At 60.0% G+C, this 27811-nt stretch overlaps 4 protein-coding genes across 46 annotated transcripts in view; 2 read left to right on the forward strand and 2 right to left on the reverse strand.

The window, feature by feature from the left end:
- The window catches only part of RANBP3 (RAN binding protein 3), a 53486-nt gene extending 52085 nt beyond the window's left edge, over positions 1-1401 (forward strand). For all 43 annotated transcript variants that reach the window (XM_025988511.2, XM_025988519.2, XM_072721671.1 and 40 more), the window contains one exon: positions 73-1401. In XM_025988511.2, coding sequence (XP_025844296.1) covers positions 73-116 — 44 coding nt within the window. In that variant the 3' untranslated portion in view covers positions 117-1401. The remainder of the gene's footprint in view (positions 1-72) is intronic.
- Positions 1328-6251, reverse strand: CAPS (calcyphosine). Its single transcript, XM_025988526.2, has 4 exons — positions 2769-6251; positions 2516-2693; positions 2156-2362; positions 1328-2081 (listed from the first exon to the last, which is right to left on the reverse strand). Exons 1-4 carry the CDS (start codon positions 2849-2851, stop codon positions 1980-1982), a joined length of 570 nt encoding a protein of 189 aa, XP_025844311.1. The 5' UTR covers positions 2852-6251; the 3' UTR covers positions 1328-1979.
- VMAC (vimentin type intermediate filament associated coiled-coil protein) lies at positions 4355-7662 on the reverse strand. Its single transcript, XM_025988527.2, has 2 exons — positions 7388-7662; positions 4355-6251 (listed from the first exon to the last, which is right to left on the reverse strand). Exons 1-2 carry the CDS (start codon positions 7576-7578, stop codon positions 5933-5935), a joined length of 510 nt encoding a protein of 169 aa, XP_025844312.1. The 5' UTR covers positions 7579-7662; the 3' UTR covers positions 4355-5932.
- Positions 7663-8579: 917 nt separating this feature from the next.
- On the forward strand, positions 8580-14268 carry NDUFA11 (NADH:ubiquinone oxidoreductase subunit A11). The gene is made up of 4 exons (XM_025988529.2): positions 8580-8747; positions 12431-12523; positions 12614-12736; positions 14090-14268. Exons 1-4 carry the CDS (start codon positions 8651-8653, stop codon positions 14200-14202), a joined length of 426 nt encoding a protein of 141 aa, XP_025844314.1. The 5' UTR covers positions 8580-8650; the 3' UTR covers positions 14203-14268.
- The last annotated feature ends 13543 nt before the right edge of the window (positions 14269-27811 follow it).

Raw genomic sequence — 27811 nt, forward strand, 5'->3', positions numbered from 1 at the left:
GGAGCCTGACCCAGGCGGATGGGGCTCCATCCAGGGTGGAGACCTGACGGTGAGGCCACTGCTTCCCAACAGGTGCCAGCGAGGAAGGGGATGGGCAGACGGCCGGAAGCACATAGCGCCGGGAGCCGGCTGCCCGCGAGCCTGCTGCTTTGTCCGTCTGTCTGCCTGCCCGCCCGCCCCGCCCCACCGGCAGTGTGGAGGCGCAGGGCTCGGGAACCACACTCCCCGCTGGGTTGGCCACAGTTCGGATCCGCATGTCCCGTTCAGAAGCAGACTCGGGAACTGCCTGAATGTGGTTTGGGACACGAGACCTCATCATATTGATGAGCAAAACGAAAAAGAACATTTCTTCCCTCCCCTCCTTTGAATTGAAATGGCACATTAAGACTTGTCACGGCTTCTCACTGGGACTGGGACACCTTGTTTCTTCACCCCTCCCTCCTCATGTCTCTGGCCTCTCTGCCGCCGCCCAGGCCACCGGCTCTGTCCACACAAGTATAAACACTGGGCCTGCTGGACGCTCTCTTAACTACTCCAGGTTCCCACACTCTGATTTGGGGCTTATATTTTTAGATCTTTTTTCCCCCAAGGCTTTGTGTTTGGGTTCTTAGGTTAAGACTCTCCTGTGCATTGAGCCACATGCCCCCTCCTCCTTGGGCTCCTGGGCTCTGTGTGGAGGAGAGTGTCAGGCCTGTACTTGTTCCCCCCACCCAAGGTTGCTCCAGGCCCAGTCATGGGGTATTGAAGAGAGGTTATCTAAAAAAGGGTCACCGGGCCTGGGAGGGTCCCCAGCCACCCTCCTGCCTTTCCCCGTCACGTCGGTCACCCGTCATCTGGTACCCAAGCGTACACCTTCCTGCTGCTGGCCATTCCTTGCCCAGCCCTGGACGTCACTGCCTCCCAGACCATCCAGGACCAGGGGCCTCTGTGGTAGGCAGAGGGGGACCTTACCAGGGCCTTCTGAGGAGGGGGCAGGGGGACTGGTTCCAGGCAACCAACCGTCTCCCACACTCGCAGCACACACAGGAGCGGGTGCCATGCCCACCCCTACCTTGGAACATGGTCTAGAGCCACCTGGGACGGCCTTCGAAGAAGGGCCCTGTGCACAGGGCTCTGAGGGATTTCCAAGGAAAGTGCCCAGCACCGCCCTCAGGGGGTGAGGGGAAGGCTTCGACTCCACAGCTGTGTCACCCACACCTTGGGTCGGTTGTGTGCACCCCGAGCCTGAGCCATGGGAAGACACCAAAGGCCCTCCCAGCAGATCCGGTCACACTTCTCTGCTTTAAGCCTTAGCCACCTAGTGACAAGTAAAACCAGATAATGCCCATGTGTTTTGGAACATTTATGTAAGATTGTCATATGAAATGTATTTGGGAACTACATTAAAACTTTTAACTAAAACCCTGGCCTCCTGCATGCCCCAGGGGCCTCAGGAAGCTGGACAGCCTGGCCAGGAACAGCCTCCACCTCCCAGAGCAGCCTGGCCTGTCTGCGGGCCCCTGGCCCCTGCCCCACACTCCACGTCCACCAAGCAGGTGACCGAGCTTGGCTGCCTTCCAAGACTAGCCGCCTCCATGCTGAGCTTTGCTTCACAGAAGAGCTGTTTGCTTCCCGGCCCCTGGCTTTAGGGTGGGGGTGCAATCTCAAGTGGTGGGAGGGGTAGGTGGGGGTGCTAGCAGGGCCAAGGATTCACTGAGCAGAACCAAGAGGAAGCCTAGTGAGGAGGGGCAACTGCAGAGCTTTGTGAGGCCTGAGGTCTGCACAGCATGGACTGGGAGGGCCTTGCTCCCTGGGGTCCTGAGCCAGTGACCCATTCTCGGAACCTTTGTCCTACTTGCATCTAGTGGCCAAGCCAGGTCCTCTGAGACCTGGCCCAGCTGGTCCTGTGGCCTCCGCCTTGGGGGCTGCCTAGGTGAGAGAGGGCCAGGGTGGGGGTCCTACGCTACAGTGGGGCTGGCTGACCAAACGTGCATGATGGCTCACAGCTGCCAGGCGCTGGTCATCATGGCCACAAACTCCTCATCTGTGTCCATGGAGGCGCTCACACCGCTGTAGTAGTCCTGGAATTCAGCCAGTGTGACCTGGGGGGCAGACAGGCTCTAAGTAGGGGCCAGAGACCTGGGCGGAGTGGGTAGGGGTGTCTGTGGGCACCCACCTGCCCGTCCTTCTCGGAGGAGTCGAAGTTGTCCAGGAAGCGGCGGAGCACCTCCTCCTCGGTCCACTCCCCACTTTGTACCTTGGGGTGGGCGCGGCCACTGTACACCCCCCGGAGGTCATCCACGGTCACCACACCATCCCCGCTGCGGTCCAGCTTGGCAAATGCAGCTGCTATGACCGCCTCCCGGGCCTGGGACATGGGGGGCTGGAAAGGAAGCAGGTAGTGACTTAGTGACTTGGCAGGGGGGTGGGGGGTCTAGTCCAGAGCACTAGGGCTCCCAGGCCTCAAGCGTCAGCACCAACACAGACAAGGCCACCGAGAGCTCGGCACACCAGACAGCAGGGCGAAGGGTCTCACCCGCAGTGCCCTCAGGAACTCCTCCAGGTCCAGCGTCCCGCTGCCATCACGGTCCCAGCGCCTGCACACGCCCTCCGCTTCGGCCGTGTCCAGCACCAGTCCCAGCTCAGCCAGGCCCCGCTGGAGTTCCCTGGAGTCCAGGGATCGGCTCCTGTCCCGGTCCAGGCGGCGGAAAAACCTTGAGAGGCATGGGGTACAGTGAGAAGGTGGTCCCTGGGGCTGGGGATCGGGAATGTTCAAGGGGATGGCTCACCTGGCCAGGCCCTGGATGCCCAAGGCCCCTCGGGACAGGCACTGTGCCCGGAGCTTCTCCACAGTGGCGTCCGCGGCATCCATGCTGGGTCAGGCTGGCAGGGGGAGAGTTTGAGGAAGGATTCCCACTCGACTGACCAGGCTGTGGTCCGGTGCCACAAGCCTGCCCTGGCCAACTACCTGTTCACCTGGCTTTCGACTACCCTGGAGTCCAGGCAGCCACTCCTCTGGCTCCCGCCCGCTTTGCCCAGTGTTGGCAGCGCGGCAGGGCGGTTGCTAAGGGACAGTAGCTCAGGAGACTGGGAGGGGCCCCGGCTGTAACCCTCACCGTGCCAGTGCCTCCTAGCCCTTGTGGGGTGGGGCAGGGCCGAGAGGGACAAGGTGGTCTTGCTGGCACCACTGCCCACCCTCTGTCCTGCTCCCAGCCTTGCCAGTACCCAGGTCTGGGATAGAGCCAGACCTAGATGGGGGAGCAGGGGGGGGTCCCCCTGCCTGGCCACAAGCAGGAGAGGTGGGCCGTGGCTGAGAAGGTTCCAGACCCAATTCCTGTGTGACCTGGAGCAGGTCCCCTGCCCCTTTTCACAGGGCAACAGCCAGAGCTGCTTAGGGATCCAAGTTCACAAGGGCCTGGGTCCTGGATTGCAGACCAGTGTGGCTGAGCCAGGACACAGCAGTCTTACAGATTGTTTCAACATGAAGTCAGACAAAGCAGTCCTTGGAAGTTATTCAGGGACCGATGTGGGGCTTTCAGTGGTTTTTTCAGTTTTCAAACATCACTTGGTCTTGCTCATAACAAGCTGAGAGAGCCAGGGGACTGCAATTCTAAACAAAGAATTGGCCCTGACCCCCCAATGTAAACCAAGAACCGAGGCCACCATCACAGAAGGCCTCCCTCCGATCTACGCTTTGGACACCTCTGCCACCTGAGAGCGTTACACTGACAGGACTGAAAATGATGTTGGTTTTCCCAGGACATAAAATGTGGCCCCCATTGGGGGACCCATCTGCTGCGGGGACCCAGAGGTCATCAGAGGTTTTTCAAAGCCTGGACTTAGACACAGCACAATGGTAGTGTTGGAAGTGCTGTTGCTGTCAGAAACCAACCCACGGATTGCACGCAGGCCCAGGTTCAGGCCACAGCTGATGCAACACTGTCGGCTTTATGAGAAACTGCGGTGACATTCTGGTGGCTCGCCGCAGTCCATAACTTCTTCAAGTGGGCAGAGAAAACACCCCATTGTGTTTTTCACGAGGGTTACAAAAATCACATTTTTTTTTCCCCATAGAAAAATGTAAAATATAACCACAGTTATTGTAACTCTTGTTTTGGCATCTCCTCATCTTGCAGAGAATCAGAATGTCAACAGTGACCCCTCCAGAAATTGGAAGTGGCCCAGGGCCTCGCAGCCTGGAGGCCAGTTGACTTTACACTGAACCTCACTTTCCATAGCTGTAAAGTGGGCCAAGCCGGGGCTGCAAAGATTAGACACACGCTCCAGTGACTGCAACTTGTTTCTCCCTGCCCAGCAGGACCCCACCAGGCCACCTCTCCACCCCCCACACAGGAAGAAAGGAGGAAGGACCAAGGCCAAGAAACCATTCAATTTATTCTTAAGCTCGGACAGGCCTCAGCCTGCCTTCCCCTCAGACAAGCAGCCCCCCTTACTCATCCAGAGAAAATGGGGCCATTGTGACTGCACTGAGGGGCCACTGTTAGATGCCAGGCAAGCAGGCAGCACCATCCGAAGGGCTGGGGACGGACGCCGAACTTTCCAGGCCAAAATAGGCCCTGCCCCTTGGCGGTTCCTGGTGTGACAGCTCCCTGAGTAAGGCGAGAAAACGGCTAGCATGGTACCAGGCTGGGCACTTCCGCTGGCCAGAGAAAGGCACAGGGTTCCCTGGTTTGATTTAAAAAAAAAAAAAAAAAACTAAACAAAAATAAAAACACAGCACCCTGAATGTCTCTGGCCAAGAATGGCAGAAAAAAAAAAAAAAGTTTAAAAATAGATTCTCTGGAGAATATAAAAAAGGAGCGAGCTGCTTGCTACAAAAGCTGAACTGGCTGGAGCTTCATCGGATGTGCTGGGGGCCCCTGGCTCCCTCCAGGGCCTACAAACCCATCCTGTTCCTTCGGAGGCCCCAGGGCGCACCTGGCGCTGGTGAGAAAGAACAAAAGCCCTGCCCTCAAGGAGCTTACATTCTGATGACAGGACATTCCTTGAAGAAAACAGAATGGGAGGGGATGAGTTCACCGAAGGTAGGCCGGGAAGGCCCCTGGGAGGTGACGGCTGAGCAGAGATCACGTGGCACCTGGGGGAAGAGCATGGGGGGGGGGGGGAACGACCCATGCAAAGGTACGAGGCCGAGGGACGCCAGCACGTCCGCGTGGCTCACACAGACACACGCCCTTCCTCCCGCTTTGAAAGTTGAGGGAAGGACAGGCGGGAAAGATCCTAGCATTTAAAAATTGTCTTCATATAACCAAGGCAAAACGACACAAGGCTTGAGGTTCCCGATTCCGGTCTGGGATGAAGAATAAGAAAAAGCTTTAGCCTGGGATGAGGGACGCTTCCAAAGGAACGAAAATCAGGGCGGACGGGAAAGGGGACAAAGAACTTGATGCCGTCTGCCTCCACAAGTGACAGAGGTCTCAGATGCTTCGGGGGCCAGACGTCCAGCCCTAAGAGGTTGGAGGAAGCCAACTGGACCTCACACTTTGGCTAAAGAGGGTATCCTGAGCTCAGACCCAAGCAGGCGTGGCCAAGACTGAAGCTGGAAATCCAGATTTTTGCGAAACGTCGCCAATTTTTCAACAAGTTGATTGATTTAAAGTTTTGTTTAAAAAAAAGAAAAACAAGGGTGCCTGGCCAGCTCAGTTGGTAGAACATACGACTCTTGATCTCAGGGTTGTAAGTTCAAGCCCTACATTGGGTGTAGAGATTACTTAAAAATAAAATATTAAAAAAAAAAAACTGTCTGGGCTAAACATCTGCTTTTGGCCCTTGCGCTGCCTGTTTGAAACCCATGACTTTTTAGCAGGTTTTGATGCTTGGAAAGGATTATGGCTCTGCCACGGGGTCCCCTCAGGGACACTGGTGACCCCCGAGGACCCAGTGGACCCACAGCAGTGGAACTCTGTCTCCATTCTGTGATCTGCTCCAGGGCTTACACAGTGGTCCCAAACACTGCTGGCTGGAGGTGGTCCCTGTCTTGCTCTTCCCCAGTACTGTTGGCAAGGCGAGGACTGGGCCCACCAGGGAGGGGGTGGCCGGGGTCTCTGGTCGGCAGGGGCCCCAGGCGTTCAGCCTCCGCCAGGGCAGCCAGCAGCCCAGCCAGGGGCGGCCGGCGACGGCAGATGTCCTGCAGCAGCTCCGCCCGGGGCTGCAACTGCCCAATGAGGTCATCCCTCTGGCGCACAGCAGCCTGCAGGCTGTGGACAGTGGCCTCGGAGGTCAGCAGCTGCTCCTGGAGAGCGGCAATCTCACTGGCAGAAGGCAAGACAGGGCAGTTACAGACAATCCTCCTCCCTGCCCCAGGACCTCCCGGGGCTCCCCATCACCATCGGGATAAAGACCATGCTCCTCACCTCTGCTTCAAGTCCCCCTTGTTAAAGACTGAATGTGTCTCCTCAAAATTCTTATGCTGAATCCCTACCCCCCAGTGGGATCTATTTGGAGATGGAGCCTTTGGGAGGAGCTCATGAGGGTGGGGCCCTCAGAGAAGTAGTGCCCTTCTAAGAAGAGACACCAGGGAGCTTGCTCTCTGGCCATGTGAGCACACAGCAAGATGACAATCTGCAAACCAGGAAGAGAATCTGTCACCAGGAACTGAATCTGTCGGTTGGACTGTCCAGCCTCCAGAACTGTGAGAAAATTTCACTTGTTTAAGCCCCCTAGCCTGTGGTATTGTGTAAGGGCAGCCAGAGCAGACTAAAACTCCCTAATCGCCTCCCTGCAATTCCTTTTGCCGCTACATCTTTTCCTGACTGTTGCTCACGTTAGATGGCTCCTCCTCCAGGAAGCCTTCATGTAGGCCCCCTGAGAGCCCTATGTGCCCTTCCATCACAACCCCAAGCGCCCCATGTTGTAACTGCCTAGTGATGTATTTGCCAAAGGGCTGTGCTCCAGCGCACAGCACAGTACCTGACACCTAGGGACTCGGTGAAGAAGAATGAATGGGCCCAACCAGCTCCTTTCCCACCCGGGGGCCAGACCTCCTTCCACCCTGGGCGTGTGCCTCATCCCTTTCCATCCTCAGCGCCTCCTCAAAACTAGAGAGGCTCTTCAAAACTGCCGGTGTGATCTCCTCCTCTGCCCCAGAATCTGCCATGGCTCCCAACACCTAGGAGGTCAGTGACCCCTGCACCACTCGGAAAGAGCCGATTTTGCCTTATGGAAAAACGGGCAGTTTTAAGTCAGAAATCCACACTTGTATGGCACCTCTTAACTTTGCATGCCGGTGACTCATCCGAGGTTTCTGGTGTTTGTTTTTGAATCCAACACCACCAGTAGCTCAGCCCACACGTGAACGCACGCGGTTCCCGCGCCTTTCCTCCCCTTCCAGTCCGGGCTCCGCCTCCGCCCACCTCCGAGAAGTCCACCGGGCCGCCCCGGACCTCACCAGTCCTTGGCGCGGCCCAGCTCGTCCAGGGCAGCGCGCAGCTGTTGGTCGTGGCGGGCCAGGCGCTCGGCCTGGGCGCGCACTGTGCGCTCCGCCGCGTCCAGCCGCGCCTCCAGCTCCGCGGCGCGCCGGTGCACAGCCGCCAGGTGCGCGTTCGCCTCGCGGATCTGCAGCGGCTGCGGCGCCGACATGGCCCCGGCGCTGTCCCGGGCGGCCCGGAACCGGCCCCGGCCCCGCCCCGAGGCCGCGCCTCCGTGGGGGCCCCGCCCCCGGAGGCCCGCTCAGGACCCGGCGCGATTGGCCGCAGCCCGATGGGCCGCGCCCTCCTCAAACCCAAGCACCCTCGCTGGTTCCGGCACCTGGAAACCCCGCCCCCGAGCCCGGCCTAACTCTGAGATTGGCCACCGTCCTGGCGAGCCACGCCCCCAGGCGGCCCGGGGTCTGCGGCGGGGCGCCCAGGTCAGGCTCCCGCACGGGGACTGGTCGCTCCCTCGAGACAGGCCCCGCCCCACCAGGAAGCCGACACCAGGATTGGTCGGCGTCCTGCGGGCCCGGCGGCCTGGCCACGCCCCAGGCCGTGCCTCTCTCCGGTCCACCCGAACGGCGGCCCCGGATTGGCCAAGTCCCCTTCGGGGCGTGTCTCCGGCCCTGGCCACGCCCCCAGACCCAGCGCGTACCTCCTCCAGCCCAGGGCTCGGCGACGCCGGGCTTAAGTACTAGCCCTGGGACCCGCACCCTCCCGGCCCGGGCCTGGCCACGCCCCCAAACAGTCGCACGCGGTTCCCACCCCGCGGGACTGGCAGGGCGTAGCCACGCCCCCACGCAGAGTCCGGCGCTGGGCGTGGTCACGTTGCCGCTGTGCCCCGCCTCCTACAACGGGAGCCCCGCCCCGCGCCCCAAACTGCGCTTGGAGATAGTCCCGCCCCTGGGCTAGGACCGCCCCCTCCGCCCGCTCCGGGAGTCAAACCTTCCCTAACCTAGAACCTTCCGAGCGAGACCTAGCGAGACCTGTCTGCCTTCACTGGAGCTGGCTGACCTCAGTTTCTCCCTCCTGAAATCGGCTTGGCGGGTGCACGCGCGCTTCCTTTACGCCAGTACCGTGTCTGTGTCCGCGGCGCTCAATAAAGTTGCACGCTTGTTGTCGGCCCCTCCGCGCGCGAGGCTGCGCGCGCCGCCCAGGAAGTCTCGCGAGAACGAGCGGCGGCTGCCCTTGGGCGCTGGGGGCCGGCGGGCGGTGCGCTGCGGGGCGGGGGGTGCTCGGCCATGGCGCGCACGCTCCTTCAGCAGTACCTGGACATCCCCGATGGCACCGACTGCCACCGCAAGACCTACGCCAGCACCGCCATCAGCGGCGCCGCTGGTGAGCGCCGGCCGCGCCCCGAGGGCACAGGGTGCGGGGAGGTGGCCTGAGGCGGGCGCCGGGCCGTCCGGGGACTGTTGGACTAATCCGGAGGGCGCGGGAAGGCGACAGGGTCACTGGGAGCCGTCCGACGGGGCCGCGCGGGCGCTGGGGGCCCACGGGGCGACACGTGGTCGTCGGGGGGTGCCGGGGCGTCCCCGAGCAGCTGGTGCGTGAAGGGGCCCGGCAGAGCTGGAGCGCAGCGAGGCCACCGGGGTCATCAGCAGTCCTTGTCGGAGCTATCACCGGGCTCCGCGGAAGTCGTCGAGTGGGGGAGGGTCACCAGCGGGGTCAGAGGAGCTGGGGTTTCTTGAGACCTAACAGGGGGAGTTGAGGCCATTTGGGGGGATTACGGGTAATTATTGGCAAGTCTCGGTGGGTAGAGAAGTTTGAGAACGTTCTAGAGTGAGACGGGATCTTTTTAGGGTCCGGGAGAGCGGGATGGTTAGGGATACCTGGAGCTTTTATTGGGACCACCGAAGGGGTTGTAGGGGTGCTGAGGGGGTCACGGGTGAGGCGCGTCGGGAGCTACTGCAAGGGTAGCCTTGGGAGGGCATAAGGGGGCTCACAGCCCTAGCACCCTCCTGCAGGGGACACGGAGCTCCCGCCCCTTCCTGTCTCTGAGGAGTAGGAAGGATGGTTTTGGCCACCTCCATCTCATCTCTCCAGCTCCTGAAACGGGGCCTGGCAGAAATTGAGTCTCCCCCCCCCCGGGGGGGCATTTGGGTTAAGGGGGGACCTAACCTAATCAATCCCTACCGTTTTCTGCGTGTGTAGTGAGAGCAACGATTATTGTGCCCATTTCTCAGAGGTGGAGGCTGAAGGTCAGAGAAGTGTGTTAAGTACCCCAGGATCTTTAGGAGCCGGCGTGCAAATCCAGGCCTGCGGATCTACTCATGAGGGTGGCCGGGGCGAGGACTGTGCGTGCAGCGTCCACGTGGAGGGGACTCAGGGGACAGGGTGGATGGGAAGTCCCTGCGGATGGGTCATGTGGAGTCTGCTCGAGTGGCAAGTGGTTGGGACAGTAGAGGCGCAAAGCAGGGTTTCCGTGGGGGTGGGGCTGTAGGGGGATGTTACTCCGGCACATTCTTCCAGGGAGATGCTGGCATTGGGGGATGCCTGGCAGGACTTTGGGGAGGTTGGTCATGGTTGTGTCTGAAGGGAAATTAAAGTGGGAGGGGGTCGCCCGAGGGGCATATGGGCCTTCAGGCCGACTTGGAGAAGCGGAGGGTGTAGGGGATTTTTTTTTTTTTTAAGATTTATTTACTTATTCATGATAGACACAGAGATTGGGAGAGAGGCAGAGACACAGGAGGAGGGAGAAGCAGGCTCCATGCCGGGAGCCCGATGCGGGACTCGATCCCGGGACTCCAGGATCGCGCCCTGGGCCAAAGGCAGGCGCCAAACCGCTGAGCCACCCAGGGATCCCCGGTGTAGGGGATTTTGAGTCTGAGAAAGACATTAATGCTGGTGTCTGTGAGTGGGGGGTGCCCATGTGTGACCACAAAGGCACAGGCCATGGGGCACTGAAGTCTCAGGAGGCTCTTAGGGGAGGCTGGGCACGTTCCAGGAGCAGGGTGCCACTGAGTGGGTGAGGAGCCCGGGGAGTGTGGGTGGGAACCTGTGACAGGTGCCACATCAGGCCGTCGCTGAGAGCCTCGGACTTGGGGTGGCCACCAGCTCCCGTGAGCCTTCGAGGCGTCCCTCTGCATGAGTGTTGCTCACTTCGTCCGCCCGCGTTCTCCAGCTGGCCAGCTCCACTCAGCCTGCAGGACCTGGCTCCTGGATCCTCCCTCACCTTCCCCTCCCTCATTCCCCATGTCTCCGCAGCCTCACAGAGAGAACCCTCTGGTGTCCGGGCTGGCTCTCCTGAGATGGTGAGCCCCCGGAGTACAGGGGGCCTGTACCACCTCTAGCAGAGCGCGGCACCCTGTGGGCACAGTAACCCTGAATGGGTCGAGGGAATGGATGGATGAATGAATGCAGGCACCCAGTAACTCTTGATAGATGGATGGATGAGTGAGTGAGTGAATTAGGACACAGTTCATGAATGACTGTCAGTGAATGATGTACGCAGCAGCTGAATGAATGAATGAATGAATGAATGAATGAATGAATGGGGGCACACAGTGACTGTGAGAATGAGTGACAGCACGCAGTCGCTGTGGTGGTGGGAAGAGAGGGTGGAGTGCACCGTGCCTGGAGGTCCTGGAGGTGACTGCTGGAGGCCGAGAGAGAGCCAGGAGCAGGAGGAGGTTGGGAAGGCGGCCTTTTGTGGGGTGATGGGGGCCGTGGAAAGGCCGGAGTTGGTAGGGCTTCTCCTGTGCTGGTGTGCAAATCCAGGCCTGCTGATCTACTCATGAGGGTGGCTGGGGCAAGGACTGTGTGTGGAGGGGACTCAGGGGACAGGGTGGATGGGGAGTCCCTGCGGATGGGATCAGGGGAGGGTGGGCCGCGGCAGGTCACCATATCGGATGATGGCTAGGAGACAGTGAGGTGGGGCAGGCTTTGCCCCGGGGATAATGGTGGACTCCTAGGTCATCCACTCCAGTTCTGGGACTTCTGCGGGGTTTGGGGTGGCGGGGGCACCCTCTGTGCGCAGCGTGAAAAGTGAACTGGCAGTCTGATTGGGATGGGCTGGCCCTGGGAGGTCCCTGTGGCGCCTGGGCCGTGCTGGACGTCTCAGCAGGAGGAGGGGTGTGGCGCCTGCCCTGAGCAGGGTCAGCTGGAGGATGGGGAGCTCCGTGTTGGGCTGTCTCTGGTGACTCGGCGCCAGCCAGGTGGGCCCTGGTCTTGCCCCCACACTGAGGAGGGTCTGGTGGGGGCAGCTGCCCAGGGCCTCGCATTGGCCTCCCCCCAGACCCACATGCCAGCCCGGAGCAGTGTTTGCTCAGGATGCCCCACGATAGAGCCTCGGGCCTCACCACCCACCTGGCGCTCAGCTCCAGGTCCGGCCCCTCCCAGGCCCCTCGTGCGTAAAAGCCAGTATCGGGCAGGGCGGCCAGGGCAGCAGCGGAGATGGAAAAGCTGACCGGAGTGGTGAGGCCAGGTGGGCGGGAGCGGCTGCCGACGCAGCCAGGTGTGAGGGAGGGGCCTGGGCCCAAGGGTGATGAGCAGCAGGCCTTGGCAGCCCTGGGAGCCAGGTCTCCACCAAGGAGGATTAGGCCAAGGAGCCCTGGGCCCCATGGGAGAATGCAGCTTTGGATGGGAGCGGGGAGTGGGGCCTGGGTGCCAAGCTCCGTGGGGCGCAGCTGTGCTGTCTCTGCTGGCACTCGAGGCCAGGGAGCAGCCCAGCCTCTTAGGCCCCAGGCCCACTCTCGTGTCCACTGCCTGCTGGCCCTGTGCCCTGTGGAGGGGGGTGGGAGGCCTGGGCCCAGAGGTGGTGTGAGAGCCCAGGTGTTAGAGCAGTAGGCGGAGCTGGAATCCCACCCTGGCTGCTCAGCAGCTGTGAGGCCCTGCGTGAACCCCAGAATAGTCCCTTCCTGGGTGCAGGGGTGGTGCTAGGAGCTTCCTGGTAGGTGCTGTGGGGACGGACGGAGAGAGGATTTCCCTCATAGTGGAGGGGGCTGCCCCCAGCCAGGGCCGCTCCTGGTCTCAGCGCCCAGGCTCTAGTCCAACACACCCCACCCGCTCTCGTCCCGCAGGCCTGGTCTTCTCTGCCTACAGTGTCACGCTCCAGCCCCCAGACTCTTTCCTGGAGGGAGTGGCGAGGACAGGGCGATACACCTTCACTGCAGGTGAGCTTGCCTTGGTTTCTCCTTAGGGGCCCTCCTGGCACTGGCCCCTGGGCCCTGATCAGCACTCACCCCCCATCCGCACCCCAACAGCCGCCATCGGTGCTATATTTGGCCTCACCTCCTGCATCAGCGCCCAGGTCCGAGAGAAGCCCGATGACCCTCTGAACTACTTCATCGGAGGCTGCGCCGGAGGCCTGACCCTGGGAGCACGCAGTGAGTGAGCCCCCCACCCCTGACCTCCACCAGCCACGACCCCCCTGTTCTGTCCCGGACCGGGGACTAGGCAGGGGCCAGGTGTGTGGCATGCTCACCGCAGCAAAGGAGAGGGCAGCCCCTGTGAAACCTTCCAGTGCTTTTCAACCTCTGCCACCACCCAGTTCAGTAATAATAAGAGCTGCTTTGCTTAAGCACCTACTGCACGTCTACCTCACCAAGCCCATAAACCCTCCTGAGGCTCCCTACGGCATTCAGCATGGCCCCCAAGGCCCTGCACAACCCACCCCGCCTCCTCCCTCTCTCACCCTTGCTCACTGTGTATGAGCCACACAAACTGCCTTGCTAGTCCTCCAAGCCAGGCCCAGTCCTGCCCCAGTGCCTTTGCATGTGCTGTGTCTTCTTCTTGGAGTGTTTACTCAGATGTCAGCACAGCTCCCTCTCTCACTGTCCAAACCCCCCTGTGTATGATCTGAGACCCCCCCCTGCCCTCATTCCAAACCACCCTCCTCTACTGCACTTTGTCAGAGAACCCAAGGTCACTGTCTATCTCAGCCACTAACTGTGAATGGAGAAGGTGCACGGTCCTTGCACAGCCATCCCTCTCTGAGCACCCAGAGCCCTAATTGTCTGAACCCACAGCCCTGCAGGGGAGCTGCCCTCACCATCCCCACCTAGAGTTACAGGACACTGGCTCAGAGAGGGGGCTTAGGTGGTCCGAGGTCACCTGGGAACCAGCAGAGGATGCCTCCCTAGTGGGAGGCCGGGTGGGGGCCCCACGCCAGCCCAGCACAGTGGAGCCGCCTGGAACAGGGAGTAGACGCCGCTCTTTCCACCTCCCACAGCCTCAGGGCTGGCAGCTGCTCCGGCCCACCAGCCTGCCAGCACTTAGTGGAAGGTTCCAGTCAGGCAGAGGGAGGGCACCGTGGAGGGAGGCCCGCGCATCCTGGGGTTGGACTCACCCCGCAGCCTGCCGAGGGCGTGAGCCTTGCACATGGCAAGCCGACCCCCCTGCCCAACGACAGCTCTTGGCCACACAGGGGAGCTCTGTGCTCTTGCATTCAGGGTCCCCAGAGCAGATATAGGCAGGAACTCAGCAAAGCGCCAGCCCCTCAGCAGCGCGGCTGCCCCCCACCCTCACCCAGACTGACAGTGCAGGTTCCCACGTCCCTCTTGCCTCGGCTCCCGGGTTTCGGCACACATCTTCAGCCAGAGGGTCACCTGACTCCATCCTCGTGGAGCCCGCGGCCGCGTCCCCCTAACCCTGGAGGGAAGGACATGCTCCTGGGCTCCTGGGGCGGCTGTGGGGGGGCCCCCCACATATGCCTGACACCTCCCTCCCCACTCTGGCAGCTCACAGCTACGGGATCGGAGCCGCCGCCTGCGCGTACATGGGCATGATGGCCGCGCTGCTCAAGATGGGCCAGCTGGAGGGCTGGAAGGTGTTTGCACCGCCCAAGGTGTGAGTCCCGCCGCCTCCCGGCTCCTCGGGAAGGCTCACGTGTGACTAAAAATAAATTATGTGGATACTTGTTTGTGTGAGTCTCCCCCTCCTCCCCTGTTCTCTGGGATGAAGCCCCATCCCAGGAGGGCTGTGACAGGGACACACCAGCAACAGCCCAGCAAGGGAACGGGAGAGAGGGCATCTGGGTTTTTTCTGGCAGGGCCAGCGGCCCCAACTGGGGCATCTTGGGGGGGAGTTGGCCACCGCCACCCACAGCCCTTCCCACAGGTCACAAGCCATCCCCTCTCTGGGCGCCACCCCAAAGCCAACAGCACGCAGAAAACACCCAGGGCCCACGCACGGTCGGCTCCAAATTCCTAGGCATTGAAGCAGAGCACTCCAGACGGGCTGGCCCAGGAACCTTGTCCCCGTGCGACAGGTGGCTGACAGGCCACCAGGAGCCTGCGAAGCAGGGGCCTGTGGTGGGGACGAGAGAAGAATCCTGATCCTCACCGGCCGCCACCTGTCAGGGCCAGTGATTTAGGGAGCCTCGGAATGCTGGCGCAGCCCTGGCCCCCGGCTTTTCCGCAGAACTGGCTCTGGCTCAGTGCTTCCTGGCAGCTGGAAAGGAAGGCTTGCTCCAGCATGTCGAGGTGGGCCATAAATTAGGGCTCTTGCGGCTTTACCCTGGGGAGCGGGGTCGTGCACAGGCAGGGATCGGGTCCTGGCAGGGTCTGGGCACTTGAGATGGCCGGAAGGCAGCAGGAGCCGCCCCCTGATGCCCCCTTCTCACCCATGTCTGGCCCCCTCCCTGCCCCTTTCTCCTCGGCAGCCCACCCTGGTGCTGGCGTGGTTGGACGCCAGACTTGGAGCCTTGCTTTCAACTCCATCCACCCTAGGTCTTTGCTCAGCTGCGTGTCAGGCAGCGTGTGTGAGCCTGGGCCCTGCTGGCTTCAGCAGGCTGGCCTCACCACCTCACTACCCCATAGCCACTCAGTGTCCCGCCAGCGTGGGCCCTGGCACCAGCTCAGGGTCACGTCCAGACCTGAGGAAGGCTGGAGGCCCCGTGGGCCGGGAGGGGAAGTGGACCTGCCGAGCCCTGAGAGCGCTCTGGTGTCCCAGACCTGCGACAGTTCCAGCCCTTAGTTCTCTACTGACTATCCTCAGTGGCAAGTGGGGACAACAGGGTCCCTCCCTCAGCAATGTGCTGGGAAGAGGGAAGCACCCCTTCCATGCTTTCTGCGGGGAACGGGTCCTTAGGCTCCTGCACCAGGCTGGTGCGTCCCTGCTGCCGCCGGCAGGGGGCAGAGCCCACCCATGCTTGACCCGCAGGTCCCCAGGTCCCCTGCCCCTCCAGGCCACTGTCCACTCCCTCTTCCCACTCAGTCATCCTGCCCGCCACAGCCGGCAGACCTGGGGCAGCAGTCAGAGTAATTTCCACGGACCTGCTGCTTCAGGTAGGTCACCGAGGGCTGAGAGGGCGACCTGGTCAAGGCCTAGCAGTTGGTCACTTCTCAGCCAGATCCACCCTGCCTCTGCCCCCTGGCTCTCTTTTTTTTTTTTTTTAATGTTATTTTAGAAAGAGCATGAGTGGGAGAGACAGAGGGAGGGAGAAAATCTCAAGCAGACTCCAGCTGACCTTGGATCCTGACTCCGGGCTCGATCTCAGGACCCTGAGACCACCAAAACCAAGAGTCAGGTGCTTAACTGACTGCGCTGCTGCCACCAACACACCCCCCACACACCCCCTGCCGCCTTTATGTGAAAGCCAAGCCCCAGAGGAAAAGCAAAAATTCATACCCAGTCCCTTCCTACCCCCAGCCTCAGTTTCCCCTTCAGCCGTCTCTGACCAGGGCTGTGCTCTACACCTCAGCCCTCTCTGGGCCAGGTGCCAGTGTTGGAGCAAGCGTGCCAGGGCCCCCCAGAATGGGGCAGGAAGGAGTGGCTGCCTACTGGGCTCCAGGGAGCCCCCAAACCCAGCCCCCCCTTGCCTGTAAACATTTATGAGGCTGTAAGGGACTGACATCATCCTGCCCCACACGCAGACCCCAGGGGGCCGGCCCCTGTTTATAGCATCCAGTATCCCCCCCAACTTTGCCTGGGACCCACGTCCTGCCCCAGCAGCCCCTGCTTGGAGTTCCCCCACCCCACCCTAGCTTGATGAAGCCATTTCCAGCCCCAAGCGGTCTGGTCTGGAACAAAGGGAGGAACTCAGCCCCCCCACCAAGGTAGGGGGGCTGGGGAGAGCAGGAGGGCTTCCTGGAGGAGGAGAAGTGAGGGGGGCGAGGGAGAGTCTGAACATCCCAGGGTGAGGTCTTGCTACATGTGCTGGAGGGGGAAGAAGATGGATCTGATCAAAGGGCTGACCTGGGGGACGGGGCAGGGCCAGCGAGTGAGAACGGGCCTGCTGTGCCTCGCGGGGCACACACTCCCCAAGGACCCCATCCCTGGACACTGCCTGGCCAGGTGACACGTCGGCAGGGGCTGATGGCCCTGCAGGCTCCGCCAGGGGTCCCGGGCTCCATGAGTCCAGGAAATGTGAGTGAGCTAAAGGCGGCAGAGGAAGAGCCGGGGCAGCCTCGCCCCGCCGCCAGGAGGGCTCGGGTGGCACCGTTGGCTCCTCTCATCCTTGCAACGGCCCTAGGAGGGCGCTGCTCTGGCTGGTGGTGGTTTACAGATGAGGAAACTGAGGCCCGGCCAGGAGACTCCGTGGGGCCTGGCTCGCAGCAGGCACGGGGCGTCGGTTCTGTGGTTATTACCAGCTCTCGTGGGGCACCGACCTGTCTCTGAAAGACTCCCCAGGAGGTTGCGATTGGAATATAATCCCCTGGGACAAGGCCAGGTGGTCTCAAAACCACCCCCACCCCCGCCCAGAGTCCTCTTACATCGGAGGGGCGCCTGGCTGGCTGAGTCGCCCAGGTGTCCCGCTCAGGTCTTGTGGGATCTCAGCTCGCTGCGTGCTCGCATCGGGCTCCACGCTGGGCACGCGGCGGCTTAAGAAAATAATGACAAGTTCCGTTGCCCGTGGGCCGCGGTGAGACACACCGGTCTGCGGAGAGGGGCGCGTCCTTTCGCCCTCTAACCCCTTGTGAGTCCGCCTGACTTTAGAACCTGTCCCAGATCTGCCCACTCCTCACTCCGTGGCCCCAAGCAGGGCCCAGCCCTCATCACCCCGGGGCCACAGCAGTCTCCTCCCGCGAACCCACACTCCCACCCTGCAATCTGTCTTCCTTTTTTTAAAAAAAATAATTTTATCTATTTATTCATGAGGGACACACAGAGAGAGGCAGAGACACAAGCCAAGGGGGAAGCAGGCTCCTCGGTGGGACCATGCGGGACTCCATCCCAGGATCCCGGATCCCGACCAGAGCCACCCAGACATCCTGCAAGCAGCCACCAGAGGGCGCCCGTGAGCATCCGGGGCTCCCACCACCCTCGGAGTACAAGTCTAAGTCCTCCCCGAGGCCCCCTAGGCCCTGCACAACCCGCCTGTCTCCTCCCTGCCTTCCCCTCCTTCCTCTCTACCCCTCGCTCATTCTGCTTGCTGTTCCTTCGACACACCCACCCAGTGCTGCCCCAGGACCTTTGTACTGCCTGTGTTCTCTGCCTGGAACACCTTCCCCAGACGTCCCCACAGCTACCCCCTCACCTCCTTCAGTTCTGAGCTCAAATGTTACCTCCCCATTGAGGTCTCTCTGACACCTCACAGAACTGACACCCCACCCAGCCAGCAGCTCCCCACACACCCTTTACCCACTTCTAGTTTTGCCCATAGCGCTTACCAGCTTCTAGATCCCACGTCATCGTCACACACGTGGTCTCATGGACCGTGTGTCTCCTTGAGGGCTGGGACGTACCCTGGCTGGGTCAACAGCCAGCCTAGGAACACAGCAGGGCTCCATAAATATGTGGCCCAGCCCTGCCTCCTGGGTGCCAACCCTGGGTGCGGCGCCATTCACGACACCCCCATTAGATGATGGCTGTGGGGGGGGTCAAGGGGAGAGAAACCGTCCATCACCCAAATCTCAAGTCAAGACTTAGAATCCACTTACAAGGATCTCCTGAGAACCTCTGTGTGCCACGCACTGCCTGGGGCCTGGGGTCACATCGGCCAACACGACCAATGACATCCCTCTTTGCCGGAGCCCAGTGTCTGGTCTGAAGGGAAAAGTAGTAAAACAGCAGTTTTAAAAAATGAGCAAACATGGGCTGAGTCGGTGAAGCATCTGCCTTCGGCTCAGATCGTCATCCCGGGGTCCTGTGATCGAGCCCTGCATCGGGCCCCCTGCTCAGCGGGGGGGGGGGGTCTGCTTCCCCCTCTGCCTCTGCCCCTCCCCTCTGCTCGTGCACTCGCGCTCTCTCTCTCTCTCTCTCTCTCTCTCTCAAAATCTTTTTTAAAAATGAGCAAACGTACACAGACGAGAATGTTTCACACAGAACTGTGCTCGAGAGAAAAACCAAACTGACACAAAAGACAGGGTGCTGGAGCAGTGGGGTTCTCTAGCTGGGGCCGGTCAGGGAAGGCCCAGGAGAAAGCAGCCTCAGGGTGCTTGGAGGAAGGGTGTTCCAGGCGGAGGGAACAAAGGGTGAAGGCCCTGAGGCTGGATGGAGCCTGGGGCACCCCCGCCCAGGTAGGAGGCCGTGCGGCAGGGTGGGGTGCACCATGGGGTCCCTGTGAAGTGAGAGGAGGGACCAAAGTCAGGGCATGTGTTCCCAGGTGGACACACAAGTCAGGGCAGGGGCTGCTGTCGGGGTGCTGACTGCTGGGATACCATGAAATCTGTCCCGCTTCCACTCTGATGCTTCCAGTTTTCACTTGGGAGTGAAAACACTTCCCTTGTCCTGGCAGAGAGGCCCCCCAGAGCAGCAGCGGCCGACCTGAACGCCCCCAAAGGGGCTGCTCTGGGAGAGGGCCTGAGCCCTGAATGCCTTGGGGCACCATACAGCATAGAGCACCCAGGAGCCCCGCTGGGCTCCGGGCAGGCCCTGCACGCTGTCCACGGGGTCCTTATCACAGAGGGGCAGGCGGGGGTCTTCCGACTCAGTGCTGGTGGGGAGCCTCAGCCCAGCGTCACCACCTCAAAGCCTGAAGCCAGCGTAGCCCTCACTTCGGGGGCCTGGAAGTGAGGGGCAGAGCTTTGCCCCCCAAGCCCCGGTCTGGCTTGACATCCAGGCCTCAGAACCCAGCAGAGGCCCCAGTTCTGGAGATACAAGTCATCCCAGGCACCCGCAGCCCCAGAGTGACTTTGCCGGTGGGGAAACTGAGGCATGGAACAGCCACCACCACCCCCCAGGACCTCCGCTAGCTTCCCTGCAGGTACCCCTACCCTTGACTCTGGTCTGAGCGCGGAGAGAGGCCTGGATTGGCCCCCAGCCCCACGCCGGCGCTCACAGGTCCCTCCTCCGAGCCAGCCAAGCCTCCGGGGGGCTTCAGGGAAGGCTGGGTGGTCGGCCCCAGCCCAGCCCCGGCTCGCCTCCAGGAGCCCCGCTGGGCTCTGAGCAGTCCCTGAACCAGAGCAGGGAAGGCTGAGCCAGGGCCAGGGCAGCGCCCTGGGGACCGGACAGGCCGGGGGCGGTCGGGGGGGGGGGACTCTGAGCCCCCTGGAGGGGCTGCAGGCAGACCCCGGCCTGGCTGGAAATTCTCTCTCATTTCTGAAAAACCCATCTAAATGCTTTTGCTTTGCCTCCCCCACCCCCCCCCACCCCCCAGCAGCCTTGCTTAAAATCTATTTTACAGTTTTCTTTCTTTCAATAGGTAAAACCGGCTCAGACCACGGAATTTACAATATGCCAAAGGGTGTTCCGAAAAAATCCCTCCCTCCGCAGCCGCCCCCCACCCCGGCCGCCTCCCCAGAGGCCGCCAGCCCGGTGTCTTGTTTCTCCTTCCAGCAATGTTCCACGCCGAAGCAAACACATCTGTATGTTTTCTTTTCCTCCTACAGAAAATCTGCGGCGCTGTCCCTGCTGTTTCCATAGGCCTGAGTCCACTTGCCTGACACCACATCTGGGGCCCCTTCCTGCGCAAGCGAAGCCCCGTCCCTTGCTTTTAACGGCCGCATAATATTCCAGCCCGTGGCTGCTGCGCCCCTGTCCCCGTGAAAGCACCCCTCTTTGTCCCCCGTGCTTGGCTACTCGCGAAGGCGAAGCGATGACGAAGCGATGAGGAAGAGCCTGTTGTAAATGCCATTTCGCGTGTGGGTGAGTAACGCCCACGCGCTCCCTGAACTTTTTCCTAATTAACAATTAACAACTTGTGGGTTTTTTTTTTTTTTTTTAGAGCGGCTCTGGGTATACAGAAGAACTGAGAAGAGTCCAGAGTTCCTCTGTACCAACTTAGCCCCGCACACAGCACCCTCATTCCTTAGCAGCTTAGCTTGCATCGCTGCGCTGCATTTGTTCCAACTGGTGAACCCCCATCGATCCGACACTATAAAGTTCATCGTTGACAGTAGGGTTCACCCCTGCCAGTGGCGCCCATTCGGTGGGTTTGGACAGATGTGGCATGCCGGGTACCCACCTCCAGAGGATCGGAGTAGCCTCGCGGCCCTACATCTCCCCTGGGCTCTGGCCGTCCATCCCTCCCCACCCACCCCAACCACCCTGGGGAGCCTCTGATCCTTTTACCGTCTCCAGTTTTGCTTTTCCAGAATGTCACGGAGTTGGAATCCCATGGCGTGCGTGGCCTCTTCAGGTTGGCTTCTTTCACTCGGTCATGTGCGTGTAAGGATCCTCCGTGTCTTTTTGTGGCTTGATGGCTCATTTCTTTTTAGCGCCGAATAACATTCCATTGTCTGGATGTCTCACAGTTTATCCATCACCCACTGAAGGGTGTCTGGATTGCTTCCAAGTTTTGACAATTAGGAAAAAAAGCTGCCATAAACATCCGTGGGCAGGTTTTTGTGCGGACATAAGCTTTCAACTCGTTTGGGTAAATACCAAGGGGGTGCGATTGCTGGATCATACGGGAAGAGTATGTTTAGTTTTGCAAGAAGCCTCCAGAAGTGCCTTCCAGGGTGGCGGGACCATTTCGCATCCCCACAAGCAGGGACTGAGGGCCCCATTGCTCTACATGGTCCCCAGCATCTGGTGCTGTCAGAGCTCCAGATTACAGCCGTTCCAGTAGGTGCATAGTGGTATCTATCTCGCGGTGGCTTTAATTTGTCTAAATGTTTAAATAACCATCTGTTGAGCCCCCACCTGGGATACAAGCATGGTTCCAATATCTTTTTTTTTTTTTTTTTTTTTTTTTTTAGATTTTATTTATTTGAGAGAGAGAGAAAGAGAGAACCAGTGTTGCGGGGCAAGGGGTGTTGCAGGGGGAGAGGGAGAAGCAGACGGCCCACTGACCAGGGAGCCTGTTACGGGGCTCAATCCCTAAGACCAACTGAGCTGAGGGCAGACGCTTAACTGACTGAGCCATGCAGGCGCCCCACACCACCACCACCCCCATATCTTTAATACGACATGATTTCTTTGCAATTCAGGCTAGGAAAGAGGTGACATAGTACCCCATTTTGGGACACCTGGGGGGCTCAGTGATTAAGCATATGCCTTTGGCTCAAGGTGTGATCCCAGGATCCAGGGATCGAGTCCTGCAAAGGGCTCCCTGCAGGGAGGCTGCTTCTCCCTCTGCCTGTGTCTCTGCCTCTCTCTGTGTGTCTCTTATGAATAAATAAATAAATAAAATCTTTAAAAAAGAAAGAAAGAGAAAAGAAAGAAAGAAAGAAAGAAAGAAAGAAAGAAAGAAAGAGAGAAAGAAGAAAGAAAGAAAAGAAAGAAAGAAAGAAAGAAAGAAAGAAAGAAAGAAAGAGAGAAAGAAAGAAAGAAAGAAAGAGGGATGCCTGGGTGGCTCAGCGGTTGGGCGTCTGCCTTCAGCTCAGGGGTGTAATCCTAGGATCTGGGATCGAGTCCCACATCGGACTCCCTGCGGGGAGCCTGCTTCTCCCTCTGCCTGTATCTCTGCCTCTCTCTGTTTGTCTGTCATAAATAAATTTTAAAAATCTTAAAAAGGGGATCCCTGGGTGGCTCAGCAATTTAGCACCTGCCTTTGGCCCAGGGCACGACCCTGGAGTCCCAGGATCGAGTCCCACGTCAGGCTCCCGGCATGGAGCCTGCTTCTCCCTCCTCCTGTGTCTCTGCTCCCCACCTCTCTCTCTCTCTGTCTATCATAAATAAATAAATAAATAAATAAATAAATAAATAAATAAATGTTAAAAAAAAAAAAAGAAGAAATAGTACCCCATTTTACAGATGGAGAAACCAAGGCTCAGAGGGGGCAGCTTCTTGCCCAGGGTCATACAGCCAATGACGGTAGAGCCAGGGCCTGTGACTGACTCCAGAGCACTTCCACCTGCAGTGTCCCGGGTCCAGGGCACTGGGGACACAGTGGTGAGCAAGGTAGATCCAGTCCGGGGGATCTGGACCCTCCTGAGGCTCCCAGTCCAGTGGGGGAGACAGACACGTGACCAGGCATTAGAACTCAGCCTGCGTAGGACTGATGCCAACTAGAACCGTAATGGGGTTGAACGGGCAGAGAAGGTCCCAGAGGACTCACCAGGCCCGGGCGTTGAAGGAGGCTTCCTGGAGGAGGGGGTGCTGAAGCATGTGGAGGGGCTTCCCAGGAGCAGGAGGAAAAGAGTGAGCCAGGCGGAGGAACAGCATGGAGGATGGCTCAGAAGAAAGAATAGGCTGTAGCCAAGAGCCCAGGCTCCGGCGTGGGAGTCCTGGTGTCCGATCCCAGCTGTCAGCCCCTTCCCTGGGCCTCGGGTTCCACTCCTCAGGGTGGCTGTGCGGATTCAGGAAAGTCCCACAGTGACACGCTTAGCTGAGGCTGGCATGTGGGGAGCCAGAGGGTGGGAGGGCGCCAGGAGAGCCGGGTGGCCCTGCACCCCTGGCCTGGGAGGACCCTGCCTGGGAAGGGGAGTCGCTACCAGGGGATGGGGGGGGGCAACAGGTAAAGGCATCCAGAGATGAAAGGAAATGGCAGAGTGTGGGTGAGGGTCTGCTTCCTGCCCCAGGCTGGCCCCTGGTGGGCCAGGACCCCCACCTTGCCCCCACTCACTCTCTAGCCCCCCTTTAGCGAGGCCACCTGCCGCGGGGCCTCAGTCCCAGGTGTTCCCTGCCCACATGCCACCCCAGTGACCACCATTAAAAATGAATAATGAGCCAGAGGGCCTGGACTGGGGGCTGAGAGGTCCCCGGGGCCCCCCCCCGCCCATCTGGCTCCCTCCCGCCCTCCACTCCAGCCCCTGGGAAACTCATCAGGAGTCACCTTGCTGAAAGGCCCTCTGAGCACCTTCTGTGGCTTAGTCACCCGCCCGCCCTCCCCAAGGAAGTCCCCCTTCCTTGCCAGGGAAAGTTGTCAGGTTCAGCAAACAAAAATGCAGATGGCCAGTTGAGTTCGAACCTTGGGTAAACCATGAAGCACAATTCAGTGTTTGTTAGCACGTGTCCCATCCAGTGTGGGGGACACACTTCTCCGAAAACACGATCTATTGTTTATCCGAAGTTCAGATTCGGCTGGATGCTGTCTGGCGGCTGTTCCTAATCTCACCTGGATGGATCGTGGGCCTCAGTTGTCCTTTCTGTGTTACGGGTGAGTACCCAGGTGGTGATCAACACTGACCGGTCAGAGGGACCCTGCCCCTCAGAAAATGCTGGGGGGCTCCCATCAGGTGTATCCCCCCCCCAACTTGGAGCTCCGGGGTGGACCAGACTAGGGGCCCAGGTAGGATGGGAGAGGCTGAGGCCACAGCTGTCTGCCAACCGCAACGGTCGTGCTGAAATTGTGACTCGGGAGAAGAAAGCAGGGGCCCCGCGCCGCCTCCCCCAAGTATCCCCTGCGTGAGGTCTGTTAGCTCCCTGACCCTCTGCACAGCCCCGATGGCGAGGGCACAGTCCCCAAATGCCACGTTTGAATCTCCGCTCTGCCCCTTGCGAGTTGTACAACCTAGAACCAAGTGTTCTTGCTCGGCCTCAGTCTCCTCGTCTGTGATATGGGGCTAACACTACTACTGAGAACAGTACCCAAGTCTCGAGGCCGTCGGGAGGCTTAGGTGCATTCATATATTCAAGGAGCTCGGCCTGGCACAAAGTTAGCCCTCACTTAAGCGATGGCCTATCCTGGCCTCTCTCCCGGCCCTGGAGGGAGGGACTGAGCGGGAATCAGAGGCTAATTTTAGCCCTGATGACACCCCTGGCCGCCTGCCTTGTCCAAACATCCTCAGCCAAGCGTGAGGTTCAAAGCACCCCCCCCCCCCAACCTCCGACATCCAAGGAGCCTGTTTATTCATTCCTGTTGGCGAGGCATTCCTTGCCTGCCCGCGCCTGCCGCCCGGGGCCCCCTGTCGCCTGCCCTGTGTCATCCAGGGCAGCCACGTCTCACCTGTAGGCCACTCAGAGACAGCCACGGGCAGGGCGGTCAGGGTGGGGGCAAGGAAGAGGGTGGGCGAGCGTCCCTTCTGCCCCAGAGCCCGGAGTCCCCCCGAAGTCTTCATTAATCATTTCCCAAGTCGGATCCCAAGCTTCTGTCTGTGTTGAATCACAGATGCTGTAAATCATGCAGCACCTGCTCACCGAGCAGCGACAGGGTGCCAGGTCCTACTGGGACCCAGGCACCGTCCCACGGGGCACCCAGCCTTGGGGGAAGGCAATGACAAGCCAGGAGACAGAATTTTCCAGCTGTGCTTAGTACTTTCACTCATTCATTCATTCATTCATTCAGGGCATGTTTATTCAGGCCCTCTTGTGTGTCCGGCAGGGTTCAAGGTGCTGGGGCTCAGCAGGAAACAAAGGGGCCCGGGATCCCTCATGGGGCTGACTTTCCGGTGGGAGAGAGGCAAGAGCAGATGAGGCCAATAAGTCGAACACGCGGTCTCGATGAATGGTAGTAGTGCTGTGGGCAGAAATAAAGCAGGGGGGTGGGGGGGCGAGGGGGGCGCAGGTAGACAACGAGTCAAGAGAGCGATACCTGAGGCAGCCATGTGGGTATCAGGGAGAGGGTGCCACGCCAAGGGAACAGTACATGTGCAAAGGTCCTGGGGTGTGAATAGTAGAGGCACGCGGGGAGACGGGGCCGGACCTGGGGGGCTTTGCCCCTGAGACTGATGACAGCCACGGGAAGGTCTTGAGCAGAGGGCACATGAGATGGGCCCCCAAATTCCACCATCTGGCTCAACCCTTGTTCCCAGGCCAACCCCCAGTGCCCTCGGGGTTGAGGGCCGGGCAAGGGGCGGCAGCTGGGCCGGGAACCGAGTGGCTGCAGGTGGATTCCGACCGTGAAGGAGGACTTCCTGGGTAGGGGAGATCGCTGCTTGCCGGGGCGTGCGGGGGCGGGGGGGGCAATCCTGGGCACATCTGCACGTGGCCTCTCCATCTGCTCCCTGCAGGCCCAGGCCCGGTGCCCAGGTCGCTGGCATTCCTGGCCCAGACTTTTGCCAGCGGAGGGACAGGTGTCAGAACTCTGGAAAACGTCCTCCAAAAACAAACCAATGAATTCTCTGCTTTTCTGTTTCCTTGTCCCAACAGATCTCGGAACCGCTCTCTGTCTTGCAAAACACCCCCATTGGCTTTCCTGATCCCAAAAGCGCCACACGCGCGCTCCACCAAAACCTGTCCCGGGTGAGAGGAGAAAGGGCCCTTTGTTCCCCGGCCCCTCGTCCCCCCTGGAACCTTCTGGCTCCCCGCGCCAGGCAGCGGCAGCGGCGCACCTCGGCACTGTGGTTTCTTCACGCAGAGTTTTGCAACAGCTTTTTTCCACTCGACAATAGAGGGCCCCACAGCTTTTATTTCCAGAAATTGGAAAATGAAGCGTGTCCGGCCCCCGCCGGCTCACCCACCTTGGGCTGAAATTTCAGCCACGTGAAACGGCCGGGCTGGGGTGCCAGGGGGGCAGACCCCAACATGCCCGGGGCCAGGGCTGCCAGGTTCCCATCACCTGGCGCCTGCCCCTCCCTCCACGCAGCAGCCCCCGGCACCCTGATGATGGGCACGAAGAGGCTCTTAAAGATGACCTGGCAGGGGAAACTGAGGCCCAGCAAGGGGGGGTGGCCCAGGCCTGAGGGTGTCCAGCCCCTGCTCACAGTCCTGCCTCGCAGGGACCCTCCAGCGTTGCTGGGAGGATGATGGTGAGGCGCCGGGTCACCTGAAGAGGGCGCCAGCCCTGGCTTCCTTCTGCAGAGGAGGTGACCAGGACTGTGCGTGACAGGTACATAGGGAACTCACCTGACGGATGTCACACAGCTGTCAGAGCTCAAAGTCCGTTCTCCGAAGGCCTTTCGGTCAGGTTCCAGCCCAGCCTACCATCAGGGGCTGCAGGTGGATTCTGACTTTAAGAATTTTTATTTTATAAATAAAAAAATTAAAAAAAAAAAAAAAAGGGATCCCTGGGTGGCGCAGCGGTTTGGCGCCTGCCTTTGGCCCAGGGCGCGATCCTGGAGGCCCGGGATCGAATCCCACGTCGGGCTCCCGGTGCATGGAGCCTGCTTCTCCCTCTGCCTGTGTCTCTGCCTGTCTCTCTCTCTCTCTGTGTGACTATCATAAATAAATAAAAAAATTAAAAAAAAAAAGAATTTTTATTTTAGGGCCGCCTGCCTCTTCTCCCTCTGCCTCTCTCTCTGTGTCTCTCATGAATAAATCAATAAAATCTTCAAAAAAATAATTTTTATTTTATGTATTTATTCATGAGAGACACAGAGACACAGGCAGAGGGAGAAGCAAGCTCCCTGCGGGAAGCCCGATGCGGGATTCGATCCCAGGACCCCGGGGTCACACCTGGGCCAAAGGCAGACGCTCAACCACTGAGCCATCCAGGCATCCTGGATTCTGACTTTAAATGAGGCCTTCCAGAACATTCTGGGGTCAGGGGAAATTGCTGTTCTCTGCAGAGAGCAAGAGCCCAGGGAGACTGAAGGGTCTTCTTGGTGGGGGGAGGAGATGGAGGAAGGTGAATTGCAGACACTCAGTGAGCCTCAGTTTCCCTGTCTGCACTGTGGACACTCGGTAATCCCTGCTATGCCTTCAACTGGGGGCCAAGGGGAGGACGGAGGCCCACCAGTGGGTGAGGGTGTGGGAGGCCTGGGGGACCCCTGCCAAGCCCGCCAGTAACCCCGGGGCTGAGCCAGCCGCACTGGGCCCATCGCTCACCTGCCACCCACATTACACACCTGGGGCCGCTCTCCCCCTGGCTGGCTGCAAGCCAGGGGTCCTGGGAGCCCAGGCCGGGGCGGCCTTGCAGGCTGGGGCAGGGCCAGTCCCGGGGTGGGGGGGAAGGTAAGGGTGGAGCTTAGGGACCCTTGGTCCCTAGGGCCACTGCCTCCCATTGAACTGATGTCTGAGAGCTGAACATTTCCCTCTTCCCGGAAGTTTCTCTGAGGCTCAGAGGGGAACCTTCCTTGGACCCCCAGCCACCTGGGCCAACATCGGGGGATGCTAGGGTGACCTCATCATGCCTGCACCCCCATCACCTTTTCACGTGCCTCAGATCACCAATGTGGTTCATTTCTTACCCCTCGCAGGCCAAGGGGCCCCCTGCCTGCCTCCTGAGCTGCCAGCCACCCTTGGCTCACAGCCCTGAGGCCCCAGGGGGAAAGAAATTTCCGGGAGGCTGGCATCTCCATCACCCACCCAGCCCA

The sequence above is a fragment of the Vulpes vulpes genome, chromosome 9 (genome assembly GCF_048418805.1).
Source record: "Vulpes vulpes isolate BD-2025 chromosome 9, VulVul3, whole genome shotgun sequence".
Classification (NCBI taxonomy): domain Eukaryota; kingdom Metazoa; phylum Chordata; class Mammalia; order Carnivora; family Canidae; genus Vulpes; species Vulpes vulpes.

Excerpts from the sequence above, each read along its gene's own strand:
- NDUFA11 (XM_025988529.2), top strand. The coding sequence starts at position 8,651 with ATGGCGCGCACGCTCCTTCAGCAGTACCTGGACATCCCCGATGGCACC. Across the intron at positions 8,748-12,430 it reads CGCCATCAGCGGCGCCGCTG|GCCTGGTCTTCTCTGCCTAC; the intron begins GTGAGCGCCGGC and ends CTCGTCCCGCAG. Across the intron at positions 12,737-14,089 it reads CCTGACCCTGGGAGCACGCA|CTCACAGCTACGGGATCGGA; the intron begins GTGAGTGAGCCC and ends CCACTCTGGCAG.
- VMAC (XM_025988527.2), bottom strand. The coding sequence starts at position 7,578 with ATGTCGGCGCCGCAGCCGCTGCAGATCCGCGAGGCGAACGCGCACCTG. Across the intron at positions 6,252-7,387 it reads CTGGGCCGCGCCAAGGACTG|TGAGATTGCCGCTCTCCAGG; the intron begins GTGAGGTCCGGG and ends GCCTTCTGCCAG.
- CAPS (XM_025988526.2), bottom strand. The coding sequence starts at position 2,851 with ATGGATGCCGCGGACGCCACTGTGGAGAAGCTCCGGGCACAGTGCCTG. Across the intron at positions 2,694-2,768 it reads GGCATCCAGGGCCTGGCCAG|GTTTTTCCGCCGCCTGGACC; the intron begins GTGAGCCATCCC and ends ATGCCTCTCAAG. Across the intron at positions 2,363-2,515 it reads AGTTCCTGAGGGCACTGCGG|CCCCCCATGTCCCAGGCCCG; the intron begins GTGAGACCCTTC and ends CTTCCTTTCCAG.